The sequence below is a fragment of the Nyctereutes procyonoides genome, unplaced genomic scaffold (assembly GCF_905146905.1).
Source record: "Nyctereutes procyonoides isolate TBG_1078 unplaced genomic scaffold, NYPRO_anot_genome, whole genome shotgun sequence".
Classification (NCBI taxonomy): domain Eukaryota; kingdom Metazoa; phylum Chordata; class Mammalia; order Carnivora; family Canidae; genus Nyctereutes; species Nyctereutes procyonoides.
Window position 1 is genome coordinate 25,709,797 of NW_026575120.1, and position 27,428 is coordinate 25,737,224.

A 27,428-nucleotide genomic window follows, 5' to 3' on the forward strand; every position below is an offset into this window, starting at 1 on the left:
GCAGATTTGGGTTCTGTGGGTCAGGGTGGGGGGCCTTGGAGTCTGCATGTCTGACAAGCTCCCAGTGATGCCAGGGTGCTGGTCCTCAGACTACACTCCCAGTAGCCGGGGTCCAGAAGCCTAAGCTCCACAAGGGCTGGGCATCTTCTCTTGCACACCCAGAGGCAGGTGTATGATAGACGGCTTCCCTAGTCATTCAACTTAAAATATTTTGGTGCGAGAGAGAGGGCTGCCAAAACTCACCTCAAATCCCTTTATGGAGGAAGAAAACATTTCACGATGACTTATGAAATGGCCTATTTCCTTCTAAATATGAAGACGGAATCCATGCTGCTCAGAGCCGCAGTGCAGGATTTCACTGGGAATAGCTCATTAATCTTGGATGCAGCAAAACATTGGCCAGCGTGGAAGTCTCCTGTTCTTGCAGCTTGGGTGGACTAATTTGTGACAGTCTGGCACCAGCCTGCCTCCCCTCCGCCACCCTCTTACCCTCTTGCTTCCCTAATCCTTTCTCCCACAACTTATGTGATCTGAATCTTTCTCAAAGACCAGCCCCTTCCAAGGACAGTCCCTCCCCCGCCCAACCCCTGCCATGCCCACATCACTCAGCCCTGCTGTGTACCAGGCTCCCTATCTTACGATACTTTCACATGCTTATGAGCACCTTTTCCTTTTCCCGGAAGGAGTGGTGCATACTTAATCATATGCCTCTTTGCATTGCGATTTAATGGGCTCCTACATTTCTTCCTGTCTCTGGGCCCGGTTCCATCACCCAGAGCACAAGATCTGTGCCTGATGCCTTCTTTGCATACCTCCAAACACTTCACTCTACTGTTGGTGCCCAGGAAACACCCATCACCTCCCTGATGAACTGATTCCTTCAAAGCAAGAATACTCCGAGAGGCCCCTTTGCCATTTCTTTATCAAAAATAAGCATCTGCAGCAGGAAGGGGTTCCTCCTTATAGTGGCCTCCTTTATCTAAAGGTGGAGGAGAAGTGCTTCCCCATCCCAGCCCCAGGGAATCAGGGGGCAGGGGGCTGTCTCCCCGGCTCCTCTTTCTCAGCAGGGGGCCAAGACAGAAAACCTGCTGGCACCCCATAGCCTCAGGTCAGCTGGGTGACATCTCCCCAAGGTCTCTTAGACCTAGCCAGCAGCAGCCTCACCCTGGGTCAGGGGAAGGGTAGCCTTTGAAGGGGATGCTCAGCTGGCACCAGGCAGGACCCCACCACACCCAGAAATACTGACAGCAGCCTTGCCTTCGTGTGGTTCCTCCAGAGTCTCCTGCTGCAATGCAGGTTAGCTTTCCTGGCTATGAGCAGGAGACAGCTGGTGTGCAGGGGAGGTGGGTGGAGGTCAGAGAAGGGCTGGCCTCTTGCATCCTTGGGGCGTTTAGGGACACCGCCCAGATTTTCTGGAAGGGCTGCTGACTTGCAGGTTATCTCCTTCACTCGCTGAAATTCTGCCAGCGACCGTTCAGGCTTGGCAGTGCGTACACTAGAGTGTGCCTGGAGCTCCTGCAGAGGTGGGTGTTCATGGGGATCCTCACTGCATCCCTGCCTGCCTCAGGGTAGCCAGAAGGCCAAGCTCCAGGGGTCTGGAGGCACTGTCTTCTTCCCAAGTGTGCAAGGGGTTGATGCCAATGTCCATCGCACTCACTCCCCCACTCAGAATGTGGATCCCCTCAAAAGTGGCCTCAGAGACAAGGGCTCAGGGACAGGAGGTTGGTCTGGGTTTGTCTCAATTCTTTGGTGCCCTTGAACCTTGGTATCAAGGAGGTGAGCAGGTGGAGAGCTGTGCCATTTCCCTGGCTCTGATGTTCTGATCCATCAGCTCTCTCTTCCCAGCACTTGCCTTGGGTCTGGTCCTCATGCAGCTGCCTCAGCCCCTGCCCACAGTGGGGTCAGGTCACCTGTCCTTTGAGGAACACATAATGACAGGCATCATTAGTCACCCAACTGCCCAAGCCAGAAACCTGGGGCCCCTAGGGTTCCCTTCTCCCTTGGCCCCCACATCAGCAGGCCCCCTCCCTCCTGTACCCACTGCTCCCCTGCGCCCATGGACCCTGGTGCCAGTCAGGCTCCTCCTTCTCCACCAGGTTGCTTTTCCCTTAGAGAGAAGCCTCGTGGGCCCAGGCCATACACTGCACTCCCATGAGGCATGCTGGTGGGCCCGTCGGGCAATAGCCTGCTGCTCCCCCTGCTTGTGCTCTCCCTCTCTCTCTGTCAAATAAATGGATAAAATCTAAAGAAAAAGAAAGAAAAGGAAAGAAAAAGAGAAAGAAAGAAAGAAAGAAAAGGAAAGAAAGAAAGAGAAAGAAAGAAAGAAAGAAAGAAAGAAAGAAAGAAAGAAAGAAGAAAGAAAGAAAGAAAGAAAGAAAGAAAGAAAGAAAGAAAGAAAGAGAAAAAGAAAAAAAGGGGAGGGGAGGGGAAAGGAAAGACCTATGGCATTCCCACAGCCCTGGCAGGGGCTAGGCAGAAGACCCTGACATGAGGCCAACCCACTGGGAAACTGTAGCCACACTGGGCCCTTGTTCTGGCATCAAACCCGTGCCCTCAGACCCCGGAGGAGCTAGGGTAGTCTTTGCACAGGGGCTCTCCCTCCTGTCAGATGAGCCCAGACTGTTCTTGCTCTGCTGAGTCTGGAGGATGCTGGTCCACGGTTTCTACCTGGGACCAAAGCCCCCAAGTGGGCCTAGAATGAGGCCCACTTGGCCTGCACCACAGCAAGCTCAGGGGCGGCTCCTGGAGCCCAACCAAAGGATTGAGACAAACCTGCGTCCATCTCACACACGTGCTCGGGGCCCAGCGGGCAAGAAACAGGCACCAGCACAGCTGGACAGACATTCCAACCTAGAGGGACCACGGGGGCGAGCCCAGGGAATCTTCAGGACCAGGGGTGCCCTTCACAGTGGGCTAAGGGGGGAAGCTGGCACCCAGCCTGATGACTTCTTAGACCACTGTGAAAAGGACCAGTTTTGAGCACACTTTGGGAGCTAAGTTGACTTGCTAACCACTTGAGGTATCCCATTCAAGAGTTCATCTTTTGGGCACCTGGGTGGCTCAGCAGTTGAGCATCTGCCTTGGGCTCAGGTCGTGATTCTGGGGTCCTGGGATGGAGTCCCACATCGGGCTCCCTGTAGGGAGCCTGCTTCTCCCTCTGCCTACATCTTTGCCTCTCTCTGTGTCTCTCATGAATAAATAAGTAAAATCTTTATTTTAAAAAAAAGTTTCTTTTCTTTCTTTTTCTTTTTTTCTTTTCTTTTCTCTTTTTTCTTTCTTCTTAAGAGAGACAGTGTGTGGGGAAGGGAAGAGGGAGGGAGAGAATCTTAAGCCCGGATAGGGAGGGCTCAATCCCACGACCCTGAGACCATGATCTGAACCAAAATCAAGAGTTGGACATGTAGGGGTGCCTGGGTGGCTCAGTCAGTTAAGCCGACCTGCCTTCAGCTCAGGTCATGATCTCAGGGTCCCGTGTTGGGCTTCCTGCTCAGTGGAGAGCCTGCTTCTCCCTCCCCCTCTGCCTGCTGCTCCCCCTGCTTGTGCGCTCTCTCTCTCTCTCTCTATGTCAAATAAATAAAATCTTTTTAAAAAAGGGGGGGGGGAGTCAGAGGCTTAACCATCTGAGCCACCCAGGTAGGTGCCTCTCAAGAGTTCATTTTGATTTGTCCATTTCCCTGTTAGCTAAACTGAGGCTCAGGTTCCAAGTAAGCAGGGCTGGTTAGCGGTCGAGCCAGAGTTTGCTGCTGAAGTGCCTGCAAGATAAGTTGAGAGAGGACAGCAACCGTGTTTCCTACCGGTGCATTGGAAGCCCCTGGCACAGCACCCAGCTCCACCCTGGCCCTCAGGAGCCCCCAGGGAACTCAGGGAACCCACAGAATGACCTATGGCAAACACCTGCTGTGAGGGAAGTGTCGTCTCCGGGGGTGGGGGGTGGCCCTCCAAATAACTCACACTATGGCATTTGCGTCATCCTCCCAGGGAGAGGATAGGCATCTTCTCAAATGGCTTCCTTGGGCAGAGGCCGAAGAGAACCCAGGGCCCAGGTGACCAGTGCTGTGGGATGGCCGTCACGTCAGGGGAGCAGGCTGAGCCATGACAGGGAAGATCAGGTGACTGGTGCTTCAGTTTACACAACACCCAGTCATCGGGCTGGGCCCAGCTGTGGGCTCTCTGCCCAGGGGACACACCCCTTCCCCTCCCTCCTCTAGTTATGTCACTGCCTCCCCAGGTGTCATGTAAATGTCACATTACCCTTGGCAGGGCTTCTCCAATCGCGCATCGGAAACTTGGCTGCAGGAGGGCGAGGAGCGCCTGCCATCTCCCTGGACTCCCTCCCACTGCAGGCCCGGTGACCCGGGCGGGGTCCTGTGACCGCGGCCCAGCATCCCACACAGGCGCTCGGGGTCCAGAGGGCAAGAAGCAGGCACCAGCACAGCTGGACAGACATTCCAACCTAGAGGGACCATGGGGGCGAGCCCAGGGAATCTTCAGGAGCGGCCTGGGCATTGGCCCCCCCCCCCACTCCTTGTCCCGGGCCTTTCGCGCCCCACAGCTGCACACCAGGAGGGTCTGTCATCTCTTGAGAGAAACAATAATAGCTGAGAGGGAGTTTTAAAGGAAAGCAGTGCGTGAGGGGCCCCTGGGTGGCTCAGTCAGTTAAGCGTCCAGCCCTTGGTTTCGGCTCAGGTCATGATCTCAGGGTCAGGAGATCGAGCCCCACATCGGGCTCCCTGCTCAGCATAGGGTCTACTTGAGAGTCACTCTCACCCTCGGCCCCTCCCCCCGTTCTTTCTCTCTCTTCTCAATATAAATAAATAAATCTTTAAAAAAAAAAAAGAAGAAAGAAAAAGAAAGAAAGAGGGACGCCTGGGTGGCTCAGTGGTTGAGCATCTGCCTTTGGCTCAGGTCATGATCCTGGGGTCCTGAGATAGCGTCTTGCATCGGGGCTCCCCGCAGGGAGCCTACTTCTCCTTCTGTCTACGTCTCTGCCTTTCTCTGTGTATCTCTCATGAATAAATAAATAAAATCTAAAAAAAATAAATTTAAAAAAGAAAACAAGCAGCACTATGTGGTCTAGCCATGTGGTAGAATAGCATCCAGGCCTTAAAAAGGAATAAATTCTGATGCGTGCTACCACGTGGATGAACCCTGCGGACATTATGCAGAGTAAAATCAGCCAGACACAGAGGAACAAATCCTGTGTGATTCTACATGCGTGAGGGCCCTGGAGTGGTCAGATCTTGGAGACAGAATAGAAGGAAGGGTCCAGAGGTGGGAGAAGAGGACGGGGATGAATGTTTCATGGGGACAGAGTTTCAGTTTGGGAAGACGAAAAGTTCTGGAGATGGATGGTGCTGATGGTTGCACAGTAATGTGAGTGTACTCAATGCCACTTAATTGTTCACTTAAAAGTAGTTAAGATGGTAAATTTTATCTTCCTTGCATTTTACGATTAAAAGAAATTTAAGGGTGTTCTGATCAACAAATTAGCTTATTCGAAAAGTTTTACTAACATGTTTCTGAGATATTCATGACTATTCATATACATAGCATATAGGTTTTTAAAAAACAAAGCAAAACCTTCATCTTACCACAATGTTTTAAAACAGGGAACCCCCCCCCCCCCGCCACAGTGATGCAATTGTACAGAACCCTCCTCAGACCCTGGGGAGCCGGACAAAGACTCCCAGGGAGAGGGATGAGCCTGGGAAGGGAGGCTGGCATTATCACTGTGGTGCTGCTCTGGGCGACACTCAGCTGTGTCCATTGATATAGGGCTGGGTGACCTGTCTGCCAGGGCCAGCCTCCACCTGCTTCTCCCTGTGCACTCTCAGGGACTTTCTTCCCTTCCTCCCACCTGACCTTTGAATGCTCTTCATCTGCTCTACTTCCCAGGGGCCGGAAGAGCACAGGCTGGCAAGCTCAGGGGCTCCTGGAGCCCAGAGCTCACTTTTCCCCTGCTTAGCAGTGGTGCCCCCTACAGTCTCCCAAAACAATCTTCTGGCCAGAGGAAGGAGGGATTCTAGCTGCTGTTTTTAATTGAGCAGGTCTTGGGTCACATGCCAAGGCCCCATGTCAACTATAATGTTTAGAAGTCTGCACCCCACCCCTATCTGTGTGTGTGTGTGTCATGGTGCTACCTGTGTCTGCATCCCAGCCCTACCCAGGTCTGTATCCCAGCCCTACCCAGTCTGCATCACAGCCCTACCTGTGTGTATGTGTCATGGTCCTACCTGTGTCTGCATCACAGCCCTACCTGTGTTGCATCACTACCCTGCCTATGTCTGCATCACTGTCCCACCTCAGTCTGCATCATGATCCCACCTGTGTGTGCATCCCACCCTTACCCAGGTCTGCATCACTGCCCACCCTCCCAGTCTGCATCATGGCTCTACCTGTGTGTGCATCACAGCCCCACTCGTGTCCCATATCTGCATCCCAGCCTGGGTCTGCATTCATCCCTGCCTGGGTCTGCATCCCAGCCCTACCCAGGTCTGCATCACGGCCCCACCCGGTTCTACATCATAGCCCTATCCTATGTATCTCTCCTTCAGGGACCAGGGGAAATGATACATGGCCCCCCACTAGCCCAGGCTGCATAGATAGCCTCCCTCAAACTCATATTAGATCTTTTTTTTTTACAGTCAGGTTTACTGACATATAGTTTACCTACAGTAAAATTCACCTTTTTTAGTGTACAACTCTATGAGTTTTCACAAACATATATAATTGTATAGTCACCACCACATCAAGATAGGGAACCCAAAAAATTCACTCGTGCCCCTTTATAATTTTTATAACCTATAATTTTTCTGTTCCCTGTAATTTTGCTTTTTCCCCTATAATTTCTATTTAAATGGTAAAATCTAGTGTAAGGTCTTCTTTTATTTAGCAAAATGCATTTGAGATTCATCCATGATGCTGCATATCTCAATGGTTCTTTCCTTTTTATTACTGAGGAATGTTTCATTGTTTGGAGGCACCAGCTTGTCTATTAATTCACCAGTTGAAGGACTTCTTGTGTTGTTTCCAGCTTGGGGCCACTATGAATAAATCCACTATAAAACATTTGCATTCCAGTTTTGTATGAACATGAGTTTTTACTTCCTCCTTTAGTGGCATGGTGGGGCTATAACATAAATGTGTATTAGCTTCGTAAGAAACTGTCCAACTCTTTGCCAAACCTGCTGCACCATTCTGAAGTCCCACCAGCAATGAATGAGAGTTCCTGCTGTTCCGTATCCTTGCCAGCACTTTGTATTGTCTGTTTTAGAGAGAATTTTAGCTAGTCTCCTGGGTGTGTGGTGGTATCTCATTGCTGTCATAATGCACATATCTCATGACTAATGATTAATGAATGACGCTGGGCATCTTTCAGCTTGCTTATTTGTCATCTGTGTGTCTTCTTGGCTGAAGTATCTGTTTTAATCTTTTGTTCATTCTTCTTCATTGAACCATTTGTTCTCTTATTATTGAGTCCCAAGAGTTCTTTATATATTCTGGATACAAATCCCTTTAATATGCATATTTTGCAAATATTTTCTCCCTGTCACGTATCTTTTTTCATTTTCCTAACAGTATCTTTTGAAGAGCTTAAGTTCTAAATTTTAATGAAATCCAGCTCATCTGTTATTCTTTTATGGACTGTGCTTATTTGGTGTCCAGGTGAACTAAGGTGTGCTGTGTAGGTCCTATGAGGTGCATAAAGAGGAATAAGTTAACTCTAGAAAGTGATCTCAGGGTGCCTGGGTGGCTCTAGTTGGTTGAGCATTCAATTCTTGGTTTTGGCTCAGATCATGATTTCAGGGTTGTGAGATCAAGCCCCACATCGGGCTCTACACCAAGCAAGGAGCCTGCTTGACATTCTCTCTCTCCCTCTCCCTCTGCCTCTTCCCCACTCATGCACACTCTCTCCCTGGGGAAAAAAAAAACAACCAATCAACAAATTAGTGATCTCTAGAAACTAACTTTCCATAAGATGAACTTAGGCAACAATAGATGCTAAAGCTGTCGAGTGAATCAGAAGGAAATGAGGAAAACCCTGCTCCCCTAAGCACAGCATTCTGATATCATTTCTCCTACCCCAATTCTAGAAACCCAGGGAGGGGGGCCCAGAGAGAAAATTAGGTGGAGGCAGGGTAGACTAACTGGGTACAATGAATCTGGAGCTCCTTCCCCAGCCCTTCCTCACCTCACTCACCTTCCCTAGGACTGTACCTTCTTGGTGTCCTGTGGAGGGTAATTGTTATCCGGGCCAGCCTTCAGTAGCTTGGCCACGATGAACAGGGCATGAAGTGCTTCCAGTAAAAACAACATGGAGAGAGAGGAGGCTTCGTTCCCAGAGAGATTGATGGAGTAGGTAAGGTATTTGGAAGGGGTCGAGGGACCTTCCAAACCCAAACATCATATAAATAGGAGGCTGGCTTCTTCTTCCCATAAAGCAAGCTTGGATAGTGGTGGTTAATGTCAATCAGACACTGTAGGGTGAGGCATTTGGGGCTCCCCAGAGCCATTCCCAGGTCCCTCCAGGTGACTCTTGACCTCTCTACTAGCATGAGGAAGAATTCAGGTCTGAAGCCATCAGCTTTGACCTTAGACTCCCAGAACTGCTGCTGCATTGTTGTATTGTTCTTGTTTTTGTTGGGGACAGAGGCAAATCCCGGGCATAAGTTTCTAAGGACACAGGACGTGTGTTTTCAGCATGAGATGTTTGATTCCCTTCTCTCTGCAGCTTTCCTTCCTCCCCTCCTCCTCCCTCACGGGGAATTGACCCATTATTCCCTGGGAGCTCGGAACCAGGGGGCTCATAGTCCTGTGCTTCATGAGGCGAATGAGGAGAGCTGAGCGCCCAGACCAGCACCATAGAAGCCAGCGCTGGTGGCAGAGGCAGCCTGGATAGCGTCCCGGCCCGAGGCCTCCCTGGCCTCGCTCACAGCAAGCCCGTCTCACTGGCACCTCACACCCAGAGCGCCCGGCGTGTGGTGTCAGGTGATGTGTTGAGTCAACAGACCCGCAGGAGAGTCCTGGTCGGAGTCCCGAGGCAGCCGGCTGCAGCCAGCACCCCGGGGAGGGAATGCCCCCAGCTGGCCACCAGCCACCGCCTGGCCTGCCCGGAGACCCAGCAGGGACCGTCTCCCTGGCTCCCTGCCTCTACGTGCTCCCCCTGCCTTCCTGCACCTGGCTTCCGAGGTGGAGCTTTAGAAACTGTGCTCCTAGGGCCCACATGCCATCGTGCCTGGTAGAACAGTGTGTCTTGCACATCTGGAAATCACCCAAGATCTATCTCAGGGAGGGGACGGTCGCTCAGAGCACCTCCTAGATCACCCCCATCGCCTTGTCACTGGTATTGAGCCCCGAGCGCAGAGGCAGGGGAGGAGATCTGGGGGCACCCTCCAGGTAGAACAGCCCAGAAAACTCACAGGTGGGGCATCAGGCACAGCTGGAAGGGTCACATGTTGCTAGCAGCTGGGGGGCCACAGCCTGTGGGAGGGAGGAGCTCTCATCAGGGGTATGGACTAGATCACATAGCCCAAATTGTGGAAAACATAGGGAAAATTCAAGGTACAGTTTCTGATTTTATTCATTTATTTTGTGTGTGTGTGTGTGTGTGTGTGTGTGTGTGTGTATTTTATTGGAGTTCGATTTGCCAACATAGAGCATAATATCCAGTGTTCATCCCGTCAAGTGCCCCCCTCAGTGCCCATCACCCAGTCACCCCATCCCTCCCCTTCCACTACTCTGTTCGTTTCCCAGAGTAGGAGTCTCTCATGTTTTGTCACCCTGTCTGATTTTTCCCCGGTTTCTGATTTTAAAAGTCTGCTTGGGAACTTTGGAACGCTGGGGTCCTAGGGAGGTGCACGCTCTGGCTTCTCTTGGTTTGGTTATCAGCACTGATTCTCCACTCCATCTTTAGCCTCCAGGAGTGTCCCTCGGAGCAGACACAGCTCCGGTGAAAATTTTCCCTTTAGGAAATGGAACTATGAAGATATGTTGAGACCCCTTGGATTTCAAATTCTTCAAACCCGGCCTCTGGGGAGTTAGAACTGCCATGAGGTTAGTTCAGAAAGAAAGACTGGGTTGTGTATCTGTGTTTCATTTACCAATTTCATCAGATTATTCCAGAGTCCTGGGACCCAAACACATTTGAGAATCTCTTCTCAGTCTCTGAGGAGGTTTCCTCAATAGCTAGAATAATAAACAGATGGGGTGGGTGACTAGGGATTTCAAGAGGAGCTGGAGACAGGGTCCATCCAGGGAGCCATGGAGCCACAGCGCGTCCATGTTCCCGGCTCAGAGAGGAGGCCCCGTATTCCAGACACAAGCTCTCTTGGTAGAGATCTCTCTCCAAGAGGCATGTTTTTGAAGCCTGGGGGTCTTGACGCCCTCCCTGTGGCCCCATATCGGCAGAGTTCATTCTAAGTGTCCCCTCTGACGTCTTACATCATACCTGCATGTACTAGACAGGCTGGCTTTGCCAGGACGGTTTGCCAAAGGAAGCTGTTATAAGCAGGCATCTTGGACAAATGGAGGTTAGAAAGGCTTATCTGAACCTGCATAGAAAGCTCGTCCTGACCGGGGAGCATCGCTGAGCAGGGCAGGGCACTGGGTGGGGGGCTCCCACCCAGATATCTTCCAGCCCCACCTGTGGCCAATGCCAGATAGCCTTTGCCCTGCCCCCCAGGCACCTGAGAGAGTAGGAAAGGCCATGGGTCTCTTACTGAATTAGTGTCCTTCCCTTGTGTTCTGGAGATGGCAGTCACCATACTGACCCAGGAAGGAACCTAGAGTCGCCTCATTTCCTCCTCTCACAAACCCAGTACTTCCTGGGCAGGGCTTCCCACTACCTGCTCCCCGCTGAACAGCCCACAGGAGGGGGCGGGGATGATGGCTGGTGGACATGGGAGGAGGAGCCTGAGTGCAACAGTGTGGACCGCAAGAGTGCCCTTTGCGTCCCACCCTCCTGCCTCTGACTCCAAGCACCTGTTGGTCTCCTGTGTGAACACATGCTCCTTCCTCTTACCTACATGGTCTCCTCCCCGAGCCACCATGGTTGTGAAGCCGGTGTCTGAAACCTTTCATAGCACCTGATGGAGGTGTCGTGCACAGACCCGGCTGTGCAAGGCCCGGCTTCTGACCTAGCTGTCACCCCTGGACTTGACACTTCATTCTCAGGGCCTGCACTTCCTCCACCATAAAATGTCATGGGATGTGCGTCTGTTATGGCCACTCGCCGCCAATTCCCCCTGGCTATGATTCTTTTGATGGGGGCTGCCCTGATCCTGTCACATTCAGCTGAATTAGTCTCTGCGGTATCAAACACCTGTTGATTCTGTGATTCCACCAAGATTGTCATCAGAAGGGACCAGCATAGCTATTTCCCCTTCATTGACAATCTGTAGCAAGTTGTTTCTCAGAATCTGTTTTGAAATGGATTATTCTAGAATCTCTTCTTATAAAGCAACTAAGGGCTTTGGATTGTTCTAGAGTCTCTCCCCCTTACAAAACAACTGGGGGCTTTTTTTTCCCCTCCTTTCCTCGAAGATTGCTTTTTAGCTTCAACATCAAAAGACACATATGCTGGGACGCCTGGGTGACTCAGTGGTTGAGTGTCTGTCTTTGGCTCAGGTCGTGATCCCAGGATCCTGGGATCAAGTCCCGCACTGCGCTCCCCACAGGGAGCCTGCTTCTCCTTCTGCCTGTGTCTCTGCCTCTCTCTCTGTGTCTCTCATGAATAAATAAATAAAATCTTAAAAAAAAAAAAGGTAATATGCTTTTGTGATGTATCTAGGGTTACATTCTGGGTCCATGAAGCAGAATTCAGACCTTGAGATGAACATGAAGAGAGCACAGCTCTTCTAAAGGCCAGGGTAGGCACCAGAGGCTGGGACTACCCTATAGGGACTGATCTAAAGTTAGCAACTGCCAAATTCCCATTTCCTTCTCTATCTCTGTCTTTCTTTTGTTTTCTTTTCTAGTTTACCTATTCAAATATTGATATGCTTGAGCCTGTTACCTAAGAAAACTAGGTCCAGAATGCTATTGGGTATACAAAGCCCTGTAAAACAACAGTTTTTCCTGGATTCCTTCTAGGAGAATAAGAACCTTAGGAAATCTCCTAAAAGAATCTTGTGGGTTTTTTTTAATAGAAAGAATTTTTCACCTACTGAATTATCATAATGCTTTGATTCCCAAATGACTCTAGACAGTCTCCAACATACTTTGAATAGTTTCAACTATTAAAGACTATAAAACAGATTCTTAAGAGTATAATAGCAAAACTTGCAGCCTAAAACCTTACTTCAAATTGACATATGGATTGAGAGTAAGCCCAAGTACAGCCAAAGCCAGAGCCATTGGCTTATGAAGATATCCAGACCAATCCTGAGACAAGGGGTCTAGAAACTTTGCCCTTAAAAGAGGGGCTCTGCTGGGGTGGGTGGGATGGGGAGGACCTCAGGAAAGAGTCTTTCAGAAAATGAGTGATTCTGGAGCATTTGGAGCAAGGGCTTGAAGCAGCCAGCTGAGAGGAATGGCCTTGGAGAGAGCTGGCTGGAGGCTGCGTGAACGTGGTGACCAGGGATGAGGCATAATTCAGGGTCATCTGCATGAGACTGGTTGACTGCAGAGAGAGAGTGATTTTCCTTAGAGACCAGACAGTGGGCTTGGGTCTCAGAAAGAAGAGAATTCACCCTCTCAAAGAAGAAAGCTGAGAGAGAGGGCTGAGGCTCTGGTTCTACATGGTCGCAAGAATGGGAACTAGGTTTACTTTAGAAGCTTCCTACCTATAGAATGAAAAGTCTGCATTCAATTAATGGTTCAAAACCTGTCTGGCCACTGAACCACCTGGGGAGGGGTGCTTTAGAAAACCCAGATTTCCAGGCTCCACCTCAGACCCACTCGATCAGAATATTTAAGATCTGGGAACATGTATTCTTTGAGCTCCCATCTGATCCTAATGCCCAGCTTGGTTTGAGGACCTCGGGCAGTCAACCTCTCAACATGTGATCCAGACACTTTCTGCCCAGTGTTGGGCTAACTTGGTGAGGGTGGAGATCAGGGACTGCCAAGACCAAGGTTTTGAGCAAAACCTTCCCAGGGGGAAATGGAGGCAGAAAGTTGGCCAAAGTTCAGTGGAAAAGATATGGGGACTCTTCAGGAATATTCTACACAGAGCCTCCAAGCAGGTGACTGGGCTGGGGCAAACCTGGACCACACACGTACCAGGGATGGTCGGCCAAACCCTCATCATGAGCAATAAGAATGGCTGCTTATGTTTGCACCCATTGCTGCCCCCAGCCCACTGAGGCCTGAGAAGTATGGTTTTATCCCACAAGTAGAGTCAATGCCCCAATAAGTCCAGCTGCCACAAGACGTGATTAGTTCCTTAGAACCTAGAAACCTACCATCAGGGTTCAGACCTCAAGGCCTAGGATTCACAAGGTCTCGGGTTTTAACCCACATTTCCTGATAATGAAGCTTCTTGTTTCTTTGGGCACAGAGCTACCACTGCCATTGGTGTCTCCCAAGTTCCCCGAGGCTCCTCGAGGGGGACACCCAGGGAGAAGAGATAGGAAGATTCCCTGTCCTTCCTGAGTTCCCACCTCATGCAGGTCCCACCTCGGGCAGGTGCCACCTCTAGTAGGTCCCACCTTGGGTAGGTCCCACCTCGGGCAGGTCCTACCTCAGGTGGTTCAGGACATAAAATAAAGGGGATCACTGGGGGGGGGGCAGTGCAGGGAGGAGCCAAAGATAACTAGACCAGAGGGAAAGCCAAGAGGCAAAAGGTTGAAAAACCAAGAGGCAAAAGGTGGAGAAAAGCCATCCCAAGCAAAGCAAGTGGCAGATGGGCTTTTTCTCCTGCCACACCAGGCCTAGCACGGGCACACATGAGTCATTCTGCTGGTATTTACGGGGCTTTCTGGCCCTTTTCTGGCCCTTTGTGGCTTTCTTGTTATTTCAGACCATATGCATGTGCTGCCCAAGGGCGGGGGGCAGGGGAAGCACAGGCCATGTGCACTCCACACAGCCATCTGGTCTACCTGGTTTGTTTATTTATTTTACCAGTGCAAGGGTTTGAGTCGCTCAAGGGCTGTAGCTAGTTAGCAGTGAAACTAGGCCTAGAACTTGAAACTTCTGAATTGCAGGTGTCCACCTGCCATACCACATTGCAGACCTTCTGCAGACCTCTGCTCGCTGCCTTCCAGAGGCACCCCTCTTCTCTCCCCTCCCCAGTTCCTCCAGACGCAGCTTATGCCAGTACGGCCTGGCCTTGTGAAGTCACCAGCTCATGGCTCCCTGGTGTCTGGAGCCATTTGCCTGGTGTCTTGTGTGGCTGCCAGAAGCCGTTTTTGTTCGCTCACTGTGCCTATTCACTTGTCCTGGCTGCTGCCCCAGGAGAATCAAAGGCATTGTTCACTCTCCGAGGCTGACAGCAGTCCTAAACAAAGTCCTTAAGAAGCAGAAGAAGGAGGGAAAGCCTTCTCAGAAGAACAGAATGGGGGAAACCTGTCTGCTCTGGGTACTGTTGCCACAGCCCAGTTGTGTCTGGGCCTTTCGGAAAGTCACCTTAGTTGGGGGCAGATTTGTTTTCTTTTCCAAAGTGAAGTCCCAGCCCTTCCCTGGTGTCCCTACAGAACTTTCTCACCCCTTCTCTGAGCTCCTCCTGCGGCCATGGTACACACGCTTACCTCCCCAGGCTCGCTACGTGTTATGGCTACTTTGGGGTGGGGTGCTGTCTTTGTCTCATTTTCCCCAAACAGACTGAGGGGTGGGATTCATGGGATTCATCAGAGCATGCCCCCTCCTCCACGCCTGCACATGCTCAACCCCCGGCAGCTGGCTGAGCAGACCATGGTCTTCCTGAAAGATTGCAGTCTGGCACTTTGCCCTGTGATGAGGAAATAAATTGGTCTGGTTCAAAGTAATGGGGACTACAGCAGCACTGCCCCATTCTCCTCTTTATTGATGAATTGTGACACCGATATTCAAAGGAGGAAAAAACTTAGGGCTGTCACTCTTACCCACCTCGCTTTCTTTCATAAGATATCCCCCCTTCTCAGGGTGCCTGGGTGGCTCAGTGATAGAGCATCTGCCTTCAGCTCAGGGAGTAATCTCAGGTCCTGGGATTGAGTCCCGCATCGGGCTCCCTGCAGGAAGCCTGCTTCTTCTACTGCCTGTGTCTCTGCCTCTCTCTCTGTGCCTCTCATGAATAAATAAATAAAATCTTTAAAAAAAAAAATCCCCCCTTTCTCTGGTAAAGCAGCATCAATGCAAAAAAAAGTCTCTCCGCTGAGCACATCTCCCCTCTTGCTGACTGGCAAGGAAGCCCACCCCATGAGAGGAAGCCCACAGAGCCCCAAGCCCACCCTCTCCTGTACCCCATTCCCTCTGCCCACTCTCAACTTCCTTTCTGCATCCTGTGCTTTCCAAGTTCTCCTGCCTGCTGGCCTGGGAAACCCCACCTTCTGGGAGAGTCATTCATACCCCCAAAATGTTGTTTTAAGTCTTTCTGCTCTCTCTCTCTTGGCAACACCCCTGTTTGATCCTGGCAAAGGGGTTTAGGATTTGGAGTCAGGATGCTGGTTACAGGGGTGCCCTCTGCCATTGTTTACTCACTAAAGAGACAAGCAGCTTCTCTGGTCACTGGTTTTACCCTCTATAATGTGGGAAGCTAAAGCTGCCCCCCAGGGCGTGGCTTCAGGGGACAAATGGGGTGAGAGTGTGTAGGAGCACTTTGTAAACAGTGAGGCAATATGCAAAAAAGATGGTGCTGTTGCAAGGCTCTACCCCCCTTAAAGATGGTTCAGGTATTGGTGAAAAGAGGGGCATATTTTTGGTCCTTGGAAGGTTCTTTCCCTTTACCTTAAACTACACGTATTGCCAATCCTCACATCATGCCCCACCCCCCTCAGTTGAGTCCAGAGCATCATCCTGTTTTCCCCAGCAAGACCCCCCTCCACTCTGGGAAGAGGGCAGAGAGGAGGCAGGAGGGCCAGGTGGGAAAATGGAAGCATCTTTGGAGCTTGGAAAGAGTTCACTGAAAGCAGCTTTCCTGGACATGTGGGGAATCATGCTGTTCCCCTAGAAGCCAGTTGTTCCCCCCAGCACACGGGAAGCCTGCTCATCTTCTCCTCGCCCCAGACAGTCCAGCAAGGTCGTGTCCAGGGCTGTGTGTGTCCTGCATCATCCTTCTCCCCTCAGTCAGGACCATCCCAGGACTCGCATGGGAATGGGCCATAGAGGATGAGCCATAGGAGAAGCAGAGCGTGTGCTTCAAGAGTTCTCTCGGGGCGCTTGGTCCTGTTCTCTTCAATTATTCACTTAGGAATGAACATTCTATACCCAAAGAGCTTGCAAGGAGCTCCAGCAGCTGTGAATGTCCCTCACAGAACGGCAAATCCCGGAATGTTGTGAATGCGGCAGCCTGTCGTGGGGAGAGAGAGACAAACAGACAGACAGAGAGACAGACCAGGCCCTGCCCTCCAAGTGCCTCCATCCAGGTGGAGAGACAGGGCTCCTCAGAGCCGGGGTAGGGTGGCCAGGGTCAGGCCAAGAGGCGGGAGGCCCTCATAGATGGTATTAGCCGGCCTCCTGGCTCAAAAGCAGAACAGCGGCTGAAGAAGGTAATTTTCTGAATTGATCAGCATCCGCGTGATATAAAAGCTGCGGAACAGGAAAGGGCGCATACAATGACAGTTGTCCCTGGCGGTTCCTGTCTCCAGGTCGTTCCTCCGCCTCCTTCCTGAGATGCTCTGGGCTACATATCGACATTCTTAAGCCCGTTTCTGAGACTATGAATGCTATCATCCCGTACACATGGCTCTGGGGGCTGCCTTTTCACTTCCCTCTGGGTCTCAGAGGTGAGAAGGAAGAGGAAGCTTGTTGTGCCCGTCAGGGAGCCAGGGCTGTCTGTGTGGCCACGCCATCACCGTCACGCTAGCTCCATCCTGTCCATGAGTGTCCGTGTTTGTTAGGATCACCACTGTGATGAATGACCCCACGCACTGGCCCTTTAGCAACTACACATCGCTGTCTGTGGAAGGATATCCCAGAAGCAGATTGTTGGGTCAAGGAACGTATGCTCCTTGTAGTTTCGATCCGCGTGGCCAGAATGCCCCCACAGAGGTACATCCCCTGTCCAAGATTCTGAAAACTCTGTGGGTATTATTTGGGCCAGAGTCTGAGCTGAGTCTGGGGGTAGTCACAGGTGAGATGGAGGGGTGGTTTGGGTTGTGCCCTGTGTTTGGACAGACATGGATGCCTCAGCACCATGGGGTACTAGACATCACTGGAGGCTCCTCCTTCACATGGAGAACAAGACCCCCATGGGCTTTTCCCAAGGGGCTGTTAGAAGCTGCTCAGTGGTACAAGCTTTGAGTCCAAATGTGCCCCCTGCCCACCGATCCCACTCTGTTTCACCCACATGCTGGGTCTCCAGCACCCACCCTTGGACAGCACCCAGGTGGCCTCTGCATCCAGTGTCGTGCCCAAGATTGCGAATCCGAGAAACCACCAAGGAGCCAACACTGATGCAAACACATGAGGGTTTATTTACAAGCTCGAGATTGGGTCCAAGTATACTCCATACAGCAGAGCAGGGACTTGGACCCCGAAATGGGTTACAGCTGGGTTTTTTATGGGCTGGTCTAGGGGATTTTCAGAAGGGGTGGAGGGATTTTTTTTTTTTTCATTCCAATATGGGGGAAAGGGTGGGTGAGTTTCTTAAGATCTGATATGGGATTCTCTGCTGAGGGCAATTCTGAGCTTTATTATCTTTCCGATATGGGATTCCCTGCCTAGGACAATCTTCAGGTTTTCCTGTAAAGTTCAGCTCTTATTCCCAGGGTCCTAAGATGGCTATACTTGTGCTAATGCTAAACTTGAGGTGAAATGGGCCACCAGTGGTTGGGGTGAGCATTGGGAGCACAGAACATAAAACTCCCTGTTTCACTGTGACGTGAGAACTAGCCTGTCCTGGGCCACTCTATGAGGAACCAGGCTAGTGGGCCAGCTGAGAACTCCTGCTGGAAGAACCACGGAAGGACGTGTCACCACCCCTGGGGGGCCTGACCTCCACGGGGTGCCAGGCTCCACAAACAGAGTAGCACAAGAGTTTCCCTCTTCTCCCAGCAGAGTCCTCTGAAGGGCCCAGGCACACCCCCACAGATCCTTGGCAGGCATCCTCATTCCTCACCTCTCTGTGGGCATCACTGGGGAGCACTGAAGCCATGACACTGAAGGACCCAGACTTGGGCCAGGCGGCTCCTCTGTCACCTTGCCTGCTGGACCACCCTTCCCCTCCCCACCTTTCCCCAAACAGCTGGAAAGCACCAGAGCTCCTGCTCTTGATCCTCCCTCTCCTTCCTCCCCCTTCCCCAAGCCCCACCTCAAAACAGGCTTTGCTTCTCAGGACCTTTAGGGGAAAACTTCTGTTTCTAAAAGAGTCAGGGACTTTTCTGTTGGAGGTCTTTGGTATCTTAAGTTTTGAGACCTAGAAAACCACGGGTGATAGAGCCTTCTGTCTCCTGCTTTTGCCTAGACCTGCCTCCCAGAGGTCAGCCTGGGGCCTGGAGCAGGGCTTCCCTCTTGGGATGGCTTCATGGGACAAGGGGTTTCCTAGAAGATAAACCTCCTTTCTTGATTGGTCCCTTCCAAAATTACCGCCAGGGAAATATGTACCCACCCCCAATCTCTCTCTCTGGCCTCGGGGAAGGAGAAAAGATGCCAACAGAGCTTGAGCCTTACACCCTCCCATGCTCCCTTCTCTCACCTTGCCTATTGGGTGGCGAGTATCTTCCAGGCACCTGCCCCTCTCACCAGGGCAGCAAGGGCTGCTGTGGGGACCCAAGAGGCCAACCAGAACCCCTGCCGCAAAGACAGATGGTGGATTTTGTTGGGGACAGGAGACTTAACGTACTTTCACATTTGGTTTCAGTGTTAAATATCGTGTTGTTACCTGGTAATATGTTGTGTGGATGAAATGTGCTCATAAGTCCAGGGGAGGACTCTCAGGGCCATAGAGTCAGGAGAAAGGGGTTCGTTGAATTGACTCCCCAGAGGAGTCTCCTGGGGAGCATTCCCTTCCTAGAGAGTGAAGATGGAAGCAGAGAAGGGGACACACATGTGTACAGGGACTGAGAACTGTGAGGAAAGGAGTCTGGGACAGAGTAGCAAGCAGAGGAGATCCAGGCTTACAGCTCTGTAGGCTGACGTGTCTTTTTCTAGGTCAGAAGTAGCGAGTAGCAAGTAGTGCTACTTGGTACTGACAATTTTGCTTTGACTTGCATGGTTTAAAAAATTTAAATAGCAAATTGAAAATAAAAATTTTACTTAATTAGCTATAAATGTGAGACACCAGACCCAAATCCGGTTTCTGCTTCTCTTGGAAAACAAATCAATATCCATCAACTTGACTATATGAGTTTGCTAGAGCTGCCATAACAAAGTACCTCACACTGGGTCGCATAAAACAGTGGAAGTTTATTCCCTCACAGTTAAGAGGCTGGAGGTCTGAAACCAGGGTGTCAGGTAGGCTGTCCTCTGTCTGAGACCCGGGAAAGCATCCTTCCTTACCACTAGCTTTTGATGGTCACCAGCTGCACCTGGCACTCCTTGACCTGTAGATGCATCACTTCAGTCTCTGGCTCCTGTGACCTGGCTTCTGCTCTGGGTGCATGTCTGTCTCTATGTCCTCTCCTCCTCTAAGGACGCTAGTCACGTTGGGTTAAGAGTCAAGCCTACTCCAATGTGACCTCATTTAACATGATGATGTCTGCAAAGACCCTATTTCCAAATCTTCATGGGTGCCAGGGGTTAAGACTTCAATGTAGCTATTTGGGGGATGCAATGCATAGATAGATAGATAGATAGATAGATAGATAGATAGATAGATAGATAGATAGATAGATAAACTTGTCCCCAACATTTAAAATTTAATAATTCAGATTCTTGCCATTTGAGATGTTCGGTACTAAGCAATGGAAGGAGCACTCTTTGCCCTCCTCTACCTCAGCCAGACTTCTAACAGCACTTTCTGATTTCCTCCTCAGCTTCGGGTCTCTCATCCTCTCCATCGACACCCACCCAGGTGGCCAAGCAGCACACCTTTCCTCTCGAATCCTACAAGCATGAGCCTGAGCGACTGGAAAATCGCATCTATGCCTCCTCTTCCCCTCCGGACACAGGCCAGAGGTATTGCCCGTCCTCCTTCCAGAGCGCAGCCAGGCCTCCATCGGCATCGCCCACACACTATGCTTCCCCCAGAACCGTAAGTCTGGCCTTCTCCTGCGGGCCGGGCCTCCAGGCGTCAGGAGGGAGGGCAGAGTCTGAGGCCAAAGCCAAGGTCGTGCACCCCTGACACATTTGGTACATTTTATCATGAATCACAGGCTGAGAAAGAGATGTGGAGGGCCCAGGAGGCAAAGGGAAACTAAACAGAGACTGGGAATGTTGGAACCTGGCCAGGAAGTGTTGGTTGCCTCAGCCTCTTTAAAAAGTCAGTCGTTAAAAGCTTTATTTGAATTTATCTTGATTGGGATACTAGAGGAAAAAGAGGTAAAGCAAAAAGAGTTTTTAAATTAAAGTTTTATTTTAGACTTTTAAGATTTCACGTTTTGTCACCATGTGCATTAGGAAGCGCGCCCAAGGAGGTGAGGCTTCAGAGCAGAGTGGTGCAGGGAGCCAGGCATCTCCGCCCCTGCATAGGGGGAGGGTCCACGGGCACTTATGAAGGAAGCTGGCCGAGCCGCAGGACCTGTGCGCTCAGCATCAGCACGGTGGGCCCAGAGCGTGGACATGCTCTCCGTCCATGCCTGGCTCCTCTGAGGAACGTGCGAGCAGGGATAGAAGAACCATGTCCCTGAAGTCCATCTATGTGGATGGAACTATTGGATTCAGTTGCTGTAGTCGTTCCCTGGGGCCGCTGGACCAAAGTGGCATGAAGTGAGCAGGGGGTGGGGTGCTTACAAGAACCAGAAGCTGTTGCCTCATAGCTCCAGAGGCTGGAGATCTGAAGTCCTGGTTTGGGCAGGACCGTGCTCCCTGCAGAGTCTCTGGGGAGGAGGACCCTTCCTTGGCTCTTCCAGCTTCTGGGAGCCCTGGGTGTACCTTGGCTTGTGGTAGCATCACACCAGTCTCCGTCCTCACGTGGCTGTGGACCCTGTGTCTCTGGGTGTGTGGCCAGATTTTCCTCTTCTCATAATGACACCACTCATATCAGATTAGGACCCACCCTGCTCCAATAGGACTTTGTCTTCACTTGATCACACCCGCAAAGACCTCACTTCCAAACAGGGTCACGTTCACAACCATCAGAGGCTGAGATTTCACCATAGCTTTTTGGAAGACAGTATCCAGCCATAAGAGTCATTATCTTTGGAGGGAAAGATGTGTTCGTCATGCAGAGAACATGCCATCACCGTTCTCCGTGCTCCCTTGGTGATTACTTTGTGAGATGTATGTTTTGCAGAGTGTTGTTTTAGATGCCAAGAGGTCAGATGCAAGCTCTTGTTTCTACCTTCTGGGGATTCCAGTCTTACTGGGAACAGAATAACATTCAGATGAAACAATTAAGTAAAAGCAGAAAGAAGGCTGGGTGGGGAGTGGAGAGTGAGCAGGTGGTCCACACTAGAGGAGTAGGGAAGGGAAACACTGGTCTGGTGAGGGCCGTGATGGCCCCGCTGCTGTAGTGCCCGGGGAGCTGAGCCTTGCATAAGTGGTAGGGTTTGAATGAAGGAAGAGGTGAAGGGAGAGCCTTCCAGAGAAGAAAACTAGCCATGACTTGGGTGGGAATGAGGTGACATGCAGCATGGAGAAGGAGGAGGGCCGTGGGCACCTCTGAGGGTCAGGAACCCAGCGTCAGACTAGAAAGTGGTCTGGAAACAGGAGGGCAAGGAAGCAGAGGATGAGTCCAGATGAGGAGCAGCTTGACCCTGGAGAGCTCTGGGCCTCAGAGGAGGGTCATCCGTGTTCTTGGATGGGAATGAGAAAAGATCTAGAAAGGCTCCCAGTGCATCCAACAAGGGGAGACTTGGTTATAGAGATAATGGAACAAAAAGAATCCAAAAAGGGAATGGTGAGGCAACCCAGATTGTCAAAATCAGGAAGCCACTACACCTCTAGGGCTAAAGGAGCAATGAGAGGCAGTGGTGTGACAGGAGCCCACCCAATGGGAGTAGAACCCTGTGGGTCTGCCTGGCAGGAGTAGGAGCCACAGAGGAGAAGCAGCCACTGGCCAGAGATGCCCCCTCTGAGGCTGAGGGCTAGAAATCCTGGCATCTCTGCCTCTCCCTCCCTCCAGCCTTGTGCCAAACCTACCAGAGGCCTGTGGGCTAGGAGATTGGGGGCAGAAGGAGCCCGTGGGGACCATGAGCAGCGGGGAGGGCCAGCAGAGAGGCTTCTGAGCGTAAAGGAGACATAAACGTCTCAAAATACTGGCTTTTTCTCATTGATTAGTGATACTGGATAGAATAACCCCATTCAGGAAGAGACACCGATTTGAAGAGAGAGCAGCTATTTGCGGTTTAGGTCACTGGAAGTGATGGTGACAGCCATAAGGGTTGTCTGTGATTGTAGAAGTTTTGTGCTTGCCTTACGGAATTTAAATAGAAGAGAATCCAGAGAGCACTCTCAGTCCAATGTCAATTTTTTCATGTGCCATTGACTGGGAAGTGGTGTTCTGAGCTGTGTAAGCTTCACACCACTAAGAAGCCCATGGCTGAGGCCAACAAGCCTGAGTCCTTCCAGGATGTCTGAGGTGGTTCTGGGGCCAGCATGGAAGTGTCCTCAGCAGTATCCCATACTCAGCGATGGACACGCCACATGTCCTCGTCAGGGCCTGCAATTCCACGCCTACGGCCAGCATTTCAGCAACCATCCAGATGTCCTGAGTGGAGAATCAAGGTGTGGGTATTCCATACAATGGGATCTTTCACAGCCTTAAAAAGGAAGGAAGTCCTGACACCTGCTACAGCATGGATGATCCTTGGGGACATTATGCTGAGTGATAAGCCAGTTGTACAAGCACAAATGCTGTGTGATTCAACATGTCCAAGGCCCCCAGAGTAGTCAGATTCACAGCCAAAGAAAATAGAAGGGTGGGCGCCAGGGGCTGGATGGGGAGGAATGGGGCATTGTCATTCAATGGGGAAGAGTTTCAGTTTGAAAAGATGAAAAAGTTCTGAAGATGATGGGTGATGCTTGCACAACAGGGTGAATGTACTGGATACCGTTGAATCATACACTTCAAAATGTTTAAAATGGTAAAGTTTATATTACATATATTTCACTCTAATTTTTTTAAAAGGTGATTCAGGCAAGACTACAGTGTTTATATAGTGTGAGCTTCAGAAAGTCAGGGTGATCACCAGAGGCTCCCCACTTATGTTCTGAAATGATACGTTCACAATCAGAAGACACTGGCTCGCTGACATTAGACAGGCCTGATCCCCTGGGTAAGGTTTATCACCAGAGGCATCCAGGGGCCCTTGTCATGGGGCCCTGCAGCCATGACTGGGCTGGGTCCTGCTTAGTAACAGGGCTGGTGTTCATTTCAAATTCATACAAAATGTGCTTCTTTGTCATCAGGCTATGTTGATCCTCTTTAAGTTAGGTATTCAGTTCCTTAAGAGCTAGGCTGATTTCATGAATTTGGCTCCCAGCATAATCTTCATTGGAGAGATGTGATTGCTTAAAGACTTCTGTCAGCCTGAAAATATTCAGATATAATTTGTTTCTGCCCTTTGGAACAAAAAGAGACTTTCTATAAACATTGACTCTGAAGATCACTTTTATAAAATGTGTGTTCATGAATTTTATTCTAAAATTGGAATGAGGATAGGGTAATTAGTTAGTCTGTGGTAGAAAGTACTCATTTTATCATTTATTTACTCAGCAAATACTTACTAAGCAACTGCTATGTGCCAGAAACTGTGTTTGGAAAGGGTGAGCAGGTGACAAATGTGTGAGGAAGGGACATGTTTGTCCTTTTCACGACTTGATTAACAGCACATTATATATTGGAGGGCTTCAAGAAATAGCTAATAACTGGTTGAACAAAGAAGGGAGATTCATCTATCTGGGGGATGCAGGCGGGTAAATAATTACAACAGAGTTTGCTAGAACCTGTGTTGTTATCATGGGAGAAAACACCCAGTCCAGTCTGAGTGAGTGGAAGAGCCAATCCCAGAGGAAGGAAGTGGACTTTTCTTCAGCTGAGAGCAATAATCAGCTTTGCATTTTAGGGTGCTCTGTCTGGGTACATGTGGAAACTAGATTGGATTTGAGTAGGACAGGAATTCAGACATGACACAGCATGAAATTATCTCAGCCTGGTGGCAGCTAATGGTAGAACAAAGTAGACCAGTGTTAAGAAGTAAAGACCTATTCAAGAGGTTGAATTAAAGGAATTGGAATGCTCTGATTGAATGGTTGAGGGGAAAGAGAAGAATCAAGGGTGATTTCAGAAGTCTTGCCTCAGGAAACTAGATGAATGGTAGTTGCACTCGCTTGGATAGGGAACAAGGGAGGAAGAGGAGCAGGCTATGTATGTGTGCATGTGTGTGAGCACACATGGGGCATGTGTATGTGCGTATGTGTGTTCGGGTGGTGGTGGTATAATAAGGTGCCCATGGAACATTTCAAGAGGAGGTATCCAAAGGGCAATTGGGTATGTGCATCTGGAGTTAGAAATTAAGACTGAAAATCATCAGAATAAATGGTAATTTATGCCATGATCATAGATGAAATAATCCAGAAAAATATCTGGTAGGTGAGAAGAGAGCCAGAAAAACATGGACATTTAAGGCACAAACAAAAGAAAAGGATTGTGGATTGCCTTGAGATTAGGTAGACAACACAGGCAAACACAGTACCACAGAGGCAAAAGGAATGTGCTTCATTGTATTTCACGCCTTTGGAGGGAGTTACCAGTGATGTCAAATACAATAGAATGGCCTGGAATGTAAGGCCTGAGGTTGGCACTGGTGACATTGGCAGGAATACAGTGGTCAAGTACAGAAGCCACGGAATGTGGGCTGAATGGTGAAGAGGTAAAGAAGCAGAGATCTCTAGTGTAGACAACTCAAGAATCCTGACGTGGAGGGGAGGAGATGGGGCAGCCACTGTTGGAATGGAAGTGATGGGAATTCCTATAAATGGGAATAAGTTGAAACTCTTTTTTTTTTTAAAGATTTTATTTATTTATTCATGAGAGACACACAGAGAGGCAGAGACACAGGCAGAGGGAGAAACAGGCTCCCTACCGGGAGCCCGATGCGGGACTCCAACCCAGGTCTCCAAGGATCACGAACTGCTGAAGGCGGCGCTAAACCGCTGAGCCACCCGGGCTGCCCTAAGTTGAAACTCTAACCGGGACAGGATTAATAAGAAGTAATCAGTAAAAGACCGAAGAGAGAAAGTGAGCCTTACGTTCTGCTCATCAAGGAAATGGGTGCAATTCCTTGGGTGGCAGGAGATTTTTGTCTCAAACAGTGGAAGAATCATGTTCCATGCATTGAAAAACTTGATGTGAAGGTATTCAAGTGATTGGTACCTTTCTGGTTCCCTTTCCATAACAGCCATTCCCGTGATCCTCCCCTTTCCCTTCTAGGGATTTCACTCTTGACCTATGTCTTGGGTCAGAGTCCCCAGAAACAGTCTGAGATGGGTTTGGGGTGCAAGTTTGTTGCTTTATTACAGAGTGTTCAGAATAAACCTGTAGGTACAAGAGGAGAGAAGAAGGAAGGCGACTTTGTGGTTTGGGATGAGATGTAGCCTCAGCCGATGACAGGGGAGCTCTGGAGTGCAAACTGCACCAGAATTTTCCCTGTCTGAAGGCAAGGAGGCTGGGCTTTTGACTCTCACACCAAGCAGCCGTTAGCTATGGGATGCCCAGGTGGAGGGAAATGCTGGGATGGCATCCATCCCCCAAGGATGATCCTGTAAGAAGATTGCAGGTTTGAGCCATTCGCAGCAGCCCCTGAGCCAGTGATGGAACCCAAGGCATCTGTCGTGGCTCAGGGTCTCTTCTTCTCTTCCTGGTTGATTCCTGTATTCAACAGGATTGGGTACCATGCCTGTTCTTCTATTGCCACATAACAAACTCCCCAAAACTTAAGACAGCAGCTGTTTATTCAGCTCACAATGCTGTGGGTCATCAATTTGGGTTGGGCATTCTTCTGGTCTTGGCTGTGCGTACTCACACGTCTGTGGTCACTCACCAGGTTACTTGGCCCAGAGCAGCCTCAGCTGGAATGTCTCACCTCCATTCCATGTGGTCTGTCCTCCCCTGGCAGGCTATCCCAGACTTGTTCTTATGACAGTGGCATGATTCCAAGAGGCATGGGAGTATATGCAAGTCTTATAGAGGCCTTGGCTTAGAACCGGTACACTAACTCCTACCCAAGATAGAATCTGTTTCCCCTCCCCTTGAAGCTAGGCTGGGTTTTTTTGCTTGCTTTGGCCAACAGAATGAAGCAGAAGTGACAAAGTCACATTGCAGAGAGCATGGAGACAGGAAGAGGTGAAGGGTGTGGGCCAATTTTGAGATCTACCTCACGTCTTATCATTTGATTTCAACAGCTGCGTCTGCAGCTGAACACAGCATACTGGAGTCTAGAGGTTCATTTATCTCTATATAAGGAGTCTAATTTAGATGGTTAACTCTTCTGAGAGTAATTCCTTGAAAAAGTGGCTGCTACAGCTTGTGTTTCCTGAGAAGCAGATTCTAGACAGAAATTAATGTGCAGGATGTTCATGAGGAAGCACTCTGGGGATTGATGCCTGAGGGAGGAAAGAAGGAGGGAGAAAGGTCTGTGGGAGAAGCCGTGATGCCGTGCTGTCTCTACAAGGTCCTCAACAGACCCTCAGGGAGCATGAAAGCTGGGGTAGTTCCCCAGACTTGTCCCAAGTTGGGGCAGAGGAGCCAGGCCTTTCTATCCTTGCATCAACCAGTCATTAGATGGCAGCTCTCCTGGAACAGGGTTAACCATGGGCAAGGTAACTCTCCTCAGCCAAGGGCAGTGCTGGCCAGAAGTTGAGGGCCATTGCTTGCCAGATTCTCAGTAGCTGAGGGGCAAACCCTTCACTTCTGAAAGGGGATCTGAGTAGTACATCACAGCCTTTAAACATGGACTTATTCTCTATTTTATTTTTTCGATTTACAATCCCAAAATTCTGACAGGTGAAAGTAAAGAGTATCACATTTCTTCTTATGATGTATTTAACATGTAACTAAACTATGATATATTTAACATGTAACTAAATATTTCTTCTTATATATTTAATATGTAATATATTAACTAAATTTAACATTTAAACTAAACTAAATATGATATATTTAACATGTATTTAATATGAAGAAAAGGGTTCAGCATGGTTGGTTGGGGATGAATGAAAAAAGGTCTTATTAGGCCCAAGGGGAGAGGAACTAA

At 49.9% G+C, this 27,428-nt stretch overlaps 1 protein-coding gene across 6 annotated transcripts in view; it reads left to right on the forward strand.

Annotated features, from left to right (window-relative positions):
- The window catches only part of PRKAG2 (protein kinase AMP-activated non-catalytic subunit gamma 2), a 264,343-nt gene that overhangs the window by 149,123 nt on the left and 87,792 nt on the right, over positions 1-27,428 (forward strand). For all 6 annotated transcript variants that reach the window (XM_055334706.1, XM_055334705.1, XM_055334704.1 and 3 more), the window contains one exon: positions 20,049-20,266. In XM_055334706.1, coding sequence (XP_055190681.1) covers positions 20,049-20,266 — 218 coding nt within the window. The remainder of the gene's footprint in view (positions 1-20,048; positions 20,267-27,428) is intronic.